Raw genomic sequence first — 11,431 nt, 5'->3', positions numbered from 1 at the left:
ATTTAACATGGGATTTAAATTAAAATAAAAATATTGTAATTATTAGAAAATTTCATTTTTTAAAAACTAGTATATTGTATTAACTCGTACTAAATGATATGTCAAACTTAAATTGCTACATTAATATATATTGGGTAACTAATGCAAGTGTAATATGCAATTAAAAGCTAGAATTTAAATGTTACCAACACAAAAAATAAAGACGAGATAATAAAATTATTGAAAAGAAAAGCAAAACAGAATCCATAGCACAACAAGAAACCAGTTATATTGTTGTTCTCTTTTTCTATCCAAACCCAAAACAAAACATCAAAACCGCATTTAATCTTGCCAGAGTCTTTTATGGTTCCATCTAAGATTTGCAATAAATGAATTTGAAACTACTTAGGACCAATGTCTTTGAGAGCACAGATCCGCTCTTCCCCATTGCGCACATACATGAGACACAACCAGTCTTTCCCTCAAAGAAACCATCCTTGATCGCAATCACACCAAAACACATGAATGTAAAATTATATAACTACCATCTTCATGATATGTAAATTGGAACCAACATTTTCATGTTTTGATATATGGACATCACATCAGGCACCAGTCGCAAGAGATATTAGTAAAATGGAACTCATATTTTCATGTTTAGAATGTGTTTGTCATGTATATATAGACATTTGCATCAGGTACAAGTCGTGTGAGTTAAAATAATGTCTAACAACCCAGTAAAATTATAGCAGCACATATATAAAAGAACAATACAGTTTAGCTAGTACAACATGAGAAAAATGACTATATTTCCCTAAAAGAATATGGGGTTCATATTACAAACCTTGTTCTTGAAAACCAAGTCCTGCAAACAAGTGAAGCCAGAGAAAAGACCTTATGTAACACCATTAGACCACAGTCCATGCACAAGAAAACCAAACAGTCTAAAAAGAAAGGAAATATTAATAAAGGAACTCAAAACGGACCTTGACTTATCTGAAAAAGGATCTCAGCTCGTCCAATGACTTCTCAAAACTTCCATACATTCTAATGGATAACCTTAGCCACTTCGAAATATGTGCTCTATTCTTTTCATTTTGATCACAAAAAACCATTTCCATTTAAATATGCATTAAAACGAAAGGGGATAATTACTATCATTTTCTTAATGTTATTAAGAACATTACCTCAAATGCAGCAAAATATCACAAGCCATATTTTAGTTAAATAAATATATGGCGTCAGACTGTTACACTGCTAAACTTTGGTACGAAAACATCTAATAGAAGATTCTAAGGAAGTGCAGCTACTAGCTAATAGTAACATCTGCACATTTCTAAGGGCATTGCTTCACATATTTATACAAGTTTGATGCTTTGGTACAATTAAGAAGAGCTGACAAAATTCTTCAGAAAAAGAAATAGGGAATTCTCAGAAGCTAAAGATTTGTTTTGCTTGCCCTGTACAACTCATCCTAGCCAAAAAATGCACAAAGCAAAAGTAGAAAACAGTTCTAGACTTAACCCAAACCCAACTGGTTATCATATAATATACATTTAGTGAAGATGCCTATGAATCTCACTAGAGGCAATGCAATAAACCATCAATGAATACTCTGTTTCATATAAAAGATTACCCTAGTCCACTTCTTATCCTATCCATCTACGTTTTGGGGAAGAGCTTTGCTCTCTTCCATATCTGCTCACCTAGCAGACAAATAGTGAACTATCACAAGTCCATGGCATCACTGGTAATTTGAGCAAGGGATTAGACATTGGCCACAAAGATGTTCCCTTGTATATTCATTTGATAGTAAGTTGTGTGATTTATCAAAAAAAAAGTAAGTTGTGTGATGTTAGCATTTTATATTCAGAAGCTTGTGTAATAGCTAAAACCAAATCCAAAATGATTACCTAGTAGGATGATGGCTCCATAATCATATCTATGGCGTATACAGCACCCTGCATAGTAAAAAAGGTAGTCATTGAATAACACCATTGAACTGAAGAAAGTTCTTTTTCTTTTTTTTTTTCAAGGGGAGATTTATGAAGAATATATGCTTAAATGACATAATCAACCATCTGTATATAACCAAAATATAACCAAAATATCATCCAGCAAGAAAAGTCGCCCAAATAGGAGGCGAATAGCCCAATAGATAATCTACAATCTTCATCGGCTACTATACTTTCTCTCAATTTAATGACAATCAGCATAATTCATTAAAATAAAAATGTTAGAAATCAAAGAACGAGAGAGGAAGAGAGGAAACAAAACAGAATATGCTGACAAGAGAAGATGAAGAACAGAAGAAGAAAAAGGAATGAAGAACGGAAGAAGAAGAATGAGCCTTACCTGGATTAAGGAGGAACCGGAAGAGGTCCTTGACCAAACTGATTTGCAACCCAAGGGGAAGGGAAAAGGGAAGGGGAAGGGAAAGGGGAAAGGGGAAAGGGGAGAAGAAGGCGTCATTCCGGAAAATGTCTTACCGAGTTCAAAAGCGTAAGACATTTTCCCCAAATTTGTAATAGATTTTCCCGTGTTGCGGAATTGGTTTTACAAAAGGAAAATATTTTCCTGCTATCAAACACTGGAAAACGTGTAAAACCAATTCCGGAATTGGTTTTCCCCTATCAAACACAGCCTTAATTCTACATAACATATTCATCGTGTATTTTTAACTCTATTTCAAATCTCTACTTTTAAATTTATTATTTGGATAATCAAATTGGTCACATAATTTTTTTTTTCCAATTGATTTGTTCCAAAAAAAATTATAACAATTAAAATATATATTAAAAAATAGAAAACTAATTCAACTGTCTATTAATTAATTTTTAACTCGAATTGTATCAGTTCATGAGTCAATTAGTATAATCATTATTCGAACCGATACTTTAATCAATTCCCAACCAAACCGATCTAGTCTAGTTTTAAAAATGATTATTGTATAAGCTAAAACATATATTATTCTTTACACCAAAAAAGACATATATTATTCTAATAGCCTTATTTAGAAAGTATTATAATTTCATATTTGTTTTCAAGAAATAGATGTGATTTTAATTTTAATTTTCTTGAAAAAATAAAAACATGCTCGGTTGAATTTTTTAAATAAAAATATGTGAAAATTAAATAATAATAATAATAATAATAATAATAATAATAATATGGTTTCATTGTTTTTACTAAACATGTTTTTGTAAAATTAAAATTTTTGAAAAGTTTTTCTAACTTTAAATTTAATTAATAAAAATATTTTTTTTCAAACAAATTTTAATTATCAAATCTTGAACACGGGTTCGAGGCTTTGAGCTCATGTAAGAATTTATTTTATTTTATTTCAGGTAAACTACATAAATAGTCACTCAATCTTCAAAAATTTTCATTTTAGGTATCAAAAAAAATGTTTGTGAAGTGGACATTCACATTCAAAGTTTGTTCATTTTGATCACTCCAGTTAAAATTGGAAAAGGGAATATTACATGGCATTCCAACTATTTTTAAATTTTTCACCTAAAATATTAATATCCACCTCATTATTTTTCATTCAATTATTTATTTTCATTTTAGTAACTAAAGTACTCCCTTTTTTAACCAAACAAATTGTAGCTTTTGGGCAGTCTTCAGATGCAAATCTAAACTGGTAAAATACCCCCTAAAGCCTTCATTAGAGATATTAAGTTGGGATTTCATCCTAATTTCACCAATCTTGAAAATATGGTGTCAAAAATCTTTCAAAATGATTGTCTGGAGGCTTAAACAGGGGCCTAGTGATGTTGATGCCTTCACATGTTCACCATAGTGGTGTTTCCCCCTGCCTTCAAACCCAAAATCGCAAGTTTCATTATTCTAACACTCCCCTCTACAGCCTTGCAAGAAAGATAGAGCTAAAGGAATCTCCAGTGTTTTCCCTTATTTATTTTAATATGGGAGGCAACAGTTAATAGCCAATAACGGTCAACTACATTTGAAACTCTGTTAATGTATGTTAGTTTCAATTTATTTTCCTATTAAAACATTGTGTTTTGGTTAGCTTAGGATGTAACACCCTATACCCAATCCAATCGTCAAACCTAAGCTATAAGATGCTACTACAATGAACGACATTTAACACTTATGAATTCATCTTAAATATCCAATTAAACAACAAGCAATCAATAACATAAGTATAATATGAATTGCAACAAAAAAATGAGCCTCAATCAAGCTTACGAAGCTCTCAAACAAACTTGGAATCAATTCAAGACTAATTTGAAACTTTTACAAAAATATAGGTAAAAAGGCAAAACAGGGGTTACACGGCTGTGTGATAAGCTAATGCTGTGTGAAGCTAGATGACATGGTCATGTACCTAGCCTATACAATAAACTAAAATCATGTATAACAGGGTCACACAATCATGTTGCTAGGCCATGTAACAGACTGAAGTCGTGTGGACCTAAATGCAAAGTTTATAACAAAAGTCACACGGGCATGTCCTAGACCGTGTAACAAATTGAGGCCTTGTAAGCTGGAGGTACATGGCCTTGTATCCAGCCATGTAACTCATCGAGACCATGTTCAACAATCACTTCCCAAAATTTAATGACCACCACGCATGTGTCACATGCCAATATGTGGCACACAACCATGTGTCAAACCATGTGAACTAATCCTTTTATGGGGGATTAGTGAGTGGAGGTATGATTAATTAACTATTTTGTAAGGTACTCTTACCGGATCAGCTGTTCGGGAGAAGAAGAACGTAAATCTTAGGCTTAATGACCCTAGGAAGTCATTTAGGTGGGAATTAACCCAAAATTGGTATGGCCACCTTAACCCCGAACCGGTTTAGACTCTGAGACCGAGAGATAAGTATTGCTTTCCGACTTGTTATTCTAATAGAAGATCGAGAAATCCTGCTAGGGTATTGACTATTTGATTGAACAAGAAACCTAATGCTACAGTTAGTTATGATTACTGAAGTGAGCTAATCACCCATATTCATATCTGATTAAGTTTTCATAGAAAATCTTCCAAGTTTTTCCATTTATATTATTTTATTTCTTTAGTTATTAAAAAAACTCTCTTTTTACGTTTAGTCGTAATATAATTTAAAGTACTAATTAGTTCTATTTGTGCTTAGGTTAGGATTAATTTAGTGCTCACCTCCATTGGGTACGATCTTTGGAGTACTCACTTACTTCGTTGTAACTATATTACAACATGCCTCGTATACTTGCGGATACCGCTTATTTGATATATTTTGTACAGGATTTCTACTCTGGACAGTGGTACGTCTAGAGTTGGTCTCATCACAGAAAGTGACGTCGAGACTAGCATAGACTAATATAAGAACATTCCTAAGTCTGTGTAAGTTCCGAAATTAGTTATATATCTCATCATATGCCTATTGTGCTTGTATCTATGTGTGTAATATTATAAATTGAATGTTATTTGTTGTTGGATGCTTCAGTAACTAAAGTAGTATTCTGTAGCTCAGACCCGACGATCTGGTCGTGTAAGGGGTGTTACATGTATATTTGATACTTGGCATATAAGCTTTATCAAGGTGAATTTCGATTTTTGATTGGTAGATAATTATGCTAGATTATATATTGTTGAATAAGTGAAACAGTTGGTTAGATAATGATGCATTGATGGTTACGATTTGATAATGTTTGGTTGTGTGTGTGTGTTAAATTGATGATCTTACATTGAGGTAATTTTTAGGTATGTTTAAGTACATTTTGGTATGGTTTGAACTTGAAAGTGCGCATTTGGGGTCATTTTACCATTGAGTCTCAATATAGCATGAATATGTCTCAAGACCATAACAACAAAATTTACCTTATTGTCTATTTATATTTTTAATGTCTCGAGACATTGTTTAAATAGGCTCGAGACACTTCCATTTAGGTCTCGATACAGAGTGGTCATTATCTTGAAGCAAGGAAACATCGAAGCCAATTAATGTTTTCGTATTCCAAGTGTCGAGACAAGAACCTTTTATCTCAAGACATTCAAACATCAAAGCTAAAATAAGAAAACATGAGAGTTTGGTCTCGAGAGATAAGAGGCTATGCCTCAATACATAATTTCTAGTGTCTCGAGATAGATTAACTTCGAAGTAAAAATCCCTAAATTAAAATGAAGTTTGTATTGAGACAAGAAGTCCCCTGTCTCGAGACACAACATTGAAATTTGATAATTGAGTTTGGATTCGAGTCCTAACTCTAAATTTGACCTTTCATAACTTCGTAAAATGATGAATTTGAAACTTAGACATCATGAATGTATAATTGTGAATATGATTTAAGATGAAATTGGTTTGAATGATAATTATGAACTTAATTTTATAATTATGTAATAAGATAGACTAAGTTGCTTTGGCAATATGATATGGCATCACACATTTGGATCTGATGACTAGGTCGGGTGTGGGATGTTGCATATAATGTTATTAAGGTTGAATTGTATCTTTTAATTTTAGCTATTTATGCTTGTTTATATAGGTGTGAATGTGCTAATTAATATGTTAAGAGTTGATGTGTTGATAATTATGATTTGGTAGTAATAGGATGTGTTTAAATATGTTGGCATGGTGATTTTATATTGAGGTAAGTTTTATGTACAAAAAAGAGACAGGTTTGAACACTTTGAAATATGTAGTTTTGATCGTTTAACCATTAAGCGTTGAGACAAAATGAATATGTCTCAAGACGTTAGAACAAATCTAATTTTAATGTGCATTTAAGAGTTTGGTGTCTCGAGACACATCTATTTGGACTCGAGACAATTGCTTCTAAGTCTTGAGACACGTGACCTTTGTCTCGAGGCAAAAGTACATCAAAGTTAAATAAATTTTGCCTTGTTCCAAGTCTCGAGGTAAGAATCCCTTGTCTCGAAACAACCAAACATCGAAGTTAAAATAGGAAAATAGGGGAGATCTATCTGAAGAAATAGGAATCTTGCGTTGAGACACGTCCTCTAGTGTCACAAGATATGTTGTCATCGAAATAAAAATTCCTAAAATAAAAATATAGTTTGCCTCAAGACATGGAATCCCTTGTCTCGAGACAAAACCTTGAACTTTGACAAATGAGTTTTGATTCGTGTTCTAACTCTAGTTTTGACTTAGTATATTTGTGAAATAAGATTTTAGACCTTACGAATATATGTAGATGATTTTATTAAGTGATTTATTTGTTATGTTATTGATAAATATGAATTAAACCTTGTGGAATTATGTCGAATTAGTTTGAATTGCTTTGGCAACGTAATGTGATGTCACACAATCAGATCCGACGACTGAGTCTGATGTGGGGTATCACAATATTTATGCAAGTAATATATTTAGAATATTACAAATCATATATATATATTACAAGATTTTAGGTCCTGAGTGACATGATGGTTTAATTTATTGACATGTGTCATACCTATTGTGATGACATGTAGCAATTGTCTTATTTACCTCCATTTTTGTTATTTTAAATTTAGAATATAACATATTTGAATGATATCAATAATTTATAAATTTAAATATTTAAATTACATATTCTGCTGTAGACGTGTTTTATAAAGTTAATAAAATTTTGACAATTAAAAACAACATCATACTATTGGAACAAAATTAATTTTATAAAATTATTAAATATTTTAATTTTAAAATAATATTATTTCAAAGATATATTATCTAAAAATTTAAAATAATTAATTTTATTATTAATTAAATTTATGTTGGTGAATATATAATAACAAAAATTATTATTTAAGTATAAAATTAAAACCAAATTTTAAATAATGATAATTAAAATCAAATCTTAATTAAAGTGCATTTTCATGAATTATTTTTTAAATTAATGGTTATATAAAAATTATTTATTTTGCTCACAAGTATTGTATTTACTTATTTAAATGAATAAATTTGCTTCTAATTTTTTTGTCAAATTGAAATAACAAATTTAAAAATAAATAAACAAGAAAAAATCCGTTCATTCAATTATAATAATCAATAGTATGTAAAATGAAGTTAAGGCAATAAAATAGAGATTTATAACTTTTAGAATGGGTAAGTTCCATTTTAAACCCATCCATATTTTGTTAAATTATTTAAAAGTTCTCAACATTCTTAAATCACACTTTAAGTTCTCATTGTTTCTAACCTTTTAAAATTTAAAATTCCTTATTAAAATTACAAAATTAGACCTTATCATTTTTATTTGTTCTAAAAATCATCTTTCAATCAAAATTAAATAAATAAAAAACTGATGATATAATTGTTCTAAAAAACTGTCCAGATAAAAATTCACTAATATAGATAATTAGTAGAATAATTATTCAAAATTGATGATATAATTATTAATAAAAGAATGGATTTTTTTTTTTGAAAATAAGAATGGATAATTTTTTACTTTTAAAATTTAAAATAGTGAAAAAGATTTAAATGTTTTTATAAAATTCTAAAAAGATATATAGAACAATTTTTTAAGTTGCTTTCCAAATTCCAAGCTCAAAATGATATTTGCCATGGATTCTTCAGTTGAATGGCTCCTGTTCCTCGTTGTTTTTCTTTCAATTTCAATAAGTAGCAGCAGTGCTCACCGGATTGGTATTCCGAGGGGAGCAGCCGTCTTGAAGAAGCATCATCTTCCGTCGAAGAGAGCGTTTTCTGGTGATCTTCACACTTATTTCTACACTCAAACACTGGATCACTTCAACTACAAGCCTGAAAGCTATGCTACTTTTCAGCAAAGATATGTGATCAATTACAAGTATTGGGGCGGAGGCGCTGTTACTGCTCCCATTTTTGTCTGTCTTGGAGCTGAGCAGGCTTTGGAAACTGATCTTCAAACCATTGGTTTCCTCGATGATAATGCTGCCCGCTTCAATGCTCTCATTGTATACATTGAGGTATGAATTTTTGAATTAAACATTCAAGTCTCTTCGATTTTGATAAAGAAGATTCGGGTTTAAATATGTGTAGCAAGTGGTTTGATTTTATTCAATTTCACATACATTGGGTCTAATTAAATTTAAATTTGAGCCGATACTATTGGATCCAACATATGTGGATGTAAGAAACATCAAATATTAACCTCTATATAAATTGCATCAGCATCGTTACTATGGAGAATCATTACCATTCGGCTCAAGGGAAGAAGCCTTTAGAAACGCATACAGAATGGGGTATTTAAACTCAGCCCAAGCTTTAGCAGATTACGCAGAAATCATGGCGGATATCAAGAACAATCTTCAAGCTTCACATTCTCCGGTGATTGTCATCGGAGCATCCTACGGGGGAAGTAAGTCTGATTTCCATACAAATTTTAACACACAAATTCAATCCAAATTAAAAGCTACTCTCTCACAAATCTGAATCTTAAAAACAGTGCTGGCTTCATGGTTTCGGCTGAAGTACCCTCATCTGGCATTGGGAGCTTTGGCCTCATCCGCACCTGTTCTTTACTTTGATAATATTACACCAAGTGACGCTTTCTATTCAATCATCACTAAGTCCTTTAGAGTACTTATCATTCAACTCTCACTTTTTTTCCTGGATTTTATGGCTTGATGATTTCATGTAACTAACTAATCGGAATTAATAATGTACAGGAAACGAGCGAGAGCTGCTACCAAACTATACGAAGATCATGGTCTGTAATAGATTCATATGCTTCCCAACCCTGGGGTCTTTCTGTCCTCAGCTCCAAATTCAGAACTTGCTAGTATGGTTTTATTTTTCATTAATTCAGTAACAATATATGTAATTATACACGATCTGTATTTAAATTTATTTTTTTTTGGGCGGGGGGGGGGTTATATTAGTCCGTTGAACAGTGCTTCAGAGCTCAAAAAGGAGTTAGAGTCGATTTACGTGGTAGCAAGTCAATTTAATCAGCCAGCGTATCTAGTCAACCGGGTATGTGCAGCCATCGACGAAACTCAAACTGACGATATTCTTTTCAAGATCTTTGCCGCCGTTGTCGCTTTTAATGGGAATAACCGTTGCTATATTAATCCACCAACCCCTGAATCCCAAACAGTTACCGGATGGAAATGGCAGGTAATTCTTAACAATTGTTTATCTTAAAAATAATTATAGTTTTAAATATGAACCTGAACTGTAATATTGGTATTATTTTTTAGACATGCAGTGAAATGGTGATACCCATCGGCGTGGGCGAAAACACTATGTTCCAACCTAACCCCTTTGATTTGAACACATTTATAAATGATTGCATTGGAACGTATGGCGTTGCTCCTCGCCCTCATTGGATCACTTCTTATTATGGTGGCAATGTATCAATCTTTTTCTCTATTTCTTCACAATTATTTTCTTTCACTTTATTTATAAAATAAAGCCTCAACTCATACCTGCTTTATTTTGGTAAAAATAATTAATATATAAATGTTCTATTTTACTTTATCAATTTTAGAGATCAATTTTGCAGGATTTTAACTTCATTCTCCAGAAGTTTGGTAGCAACATCATTTTTTCAAATGGGTTGCGAGATCCTTTCAGTGCGGGCGGGTAAATATATTTTTACCAAACAATATCTTAAAATGTAAAAGTTTTAACGTTTTTTATTAAATATTGTAGGGTGTTGGAACATATTTCAAAAAGCATTCGAGCCGTAACTACAACTTATGGTTCGTGGAATTTTCTTTCTTTTTTTAAATAAATAATAATTTAAAGCTAAAAAGATGGGTATATTTGTGTTGCAGGATCTCACTGCTTAGATTTATTTCCAAAAAGTGATAATGATCCAGAGTGGTTAACCAAGCAACGGAACATAGAACTGCGTATTATCAAGGGATGGTTGGTAACGTACTATGCTGACCTTAAAGCATTCCAAAAAGGATAATATTTACTTCCAGATGAATTTTGAAATAATAATATACAACTCCATTTGATTTAATCCAGCTTTTCTTTTTATACGTATCGTTCTTATATTATTTAATTAGTTTACACATATCAATTTGGTTTGAAACCATAAGATGTGTTTTTCCTATTCAATCAATATGATTAAAACTATTCATCTCAATCACTCAAATAACAGCTAAATCTTTTTACTAAATGAGATTTTGCGACAAAATCCACCTTTTTTATTTAAAATAACTGTGTAGATGGTTCAGCTTGATTTTCTCACGCTTACGAATATAAAATTCAATGATGAATGTTTAGTCATTCTATTTAGGTAAAATTCTACTATTAATCCCTATATTATATGTAAATGTTGAATTCAATCTTTACATCTCAAACATTCTTAAAATTTCTACACAAATTTGTGGGTGGGTGATCGTAAGGTTAAATTATAGTTAATTTAATATCGTAACTAAGCAAATGGCTGAATACCCAAATCCTATTGTCACCCATAAATCAAACTTTTTTTTTTTGAATGTATCACCCATGAATCGAAATTATTTACTTTGTTTTGTTGCCTTCAAAGCAAGCCTTCTCAAT

At 31.4% G+C, this 11,431-nt stretch overlaps 1 protein-coding gene across 1 annotated transcript; it reads left to right on the top strand.

Annotated features, from left to right (window-relative positions):
* The first annotated feature begins 8,493 nt into the window (after positions 1-8,493).
* Positions 8,494-10,832, top strand: LOC105792202 (uncharacterized). The gene is made up of 9 exons (XM_012620652.2): positions 8,494-8,877; positions 9,083-9,269; positions 9,357-9,490; positions 9,580-9,692; positions 9,793-10,030; positions 10,114-10,266; positions 10,419-10,498; positions 10,568-10,617; positions 10,693-10,832. Exons 1-9 carry the CDS (start codon positions 8,494-8,496, stop codon positions 10,830-10,832), a joined length of 1,479 nt encoding a protein of 492 aa, XP_012476106.2.
* Positions 10,833-11,431: the final 599 nt, after the last annotated feature.

This window comes from Gossypium raimondii, chromosome 7, assembly GCF_025698545.1.
Source record: "Gossypium raimondii isolate GPD5lz chromosome 7, ASM2569854v1, whole genome shotgun sequence".
NCBI lineage: Eukaryota > Viridiplantae > Streptophyta > Magnoliopsida > Malvales > Malvaceae > Gossypium > Gossypium raimondii.
The sequence above is the reverse complement of the archived record's forward strand: the minus strand, read 5'-3'. Positions and strand labels throughout refer to the sequence as shown.

Excerpts from the sequence above, each read along its gene's own strand:
- LOC105792202 (XM_012620652.2), top strand. The coding sequence starts at position 8,494 with ATGGATTCTTCAGTTGAATGGCTCCTGTTCCTCGTTGTTTTTCTTTCA. Across the intron at positions 8,878-9,082 it reads CTCTCATTGTATACATTGAG|CATCGTTACTATGGAGAATC; the intron begins GTATGAATTTTT and ends AAATTGCATCAG. Across the intron at positions 9,270-9,356 it reads CGGAGCATCCTACGGGGGAA|TGCTGGCTTCATGGTTTCGG; the intron begins GTAAGTCTGATT and ends TCTTAAAAACAG.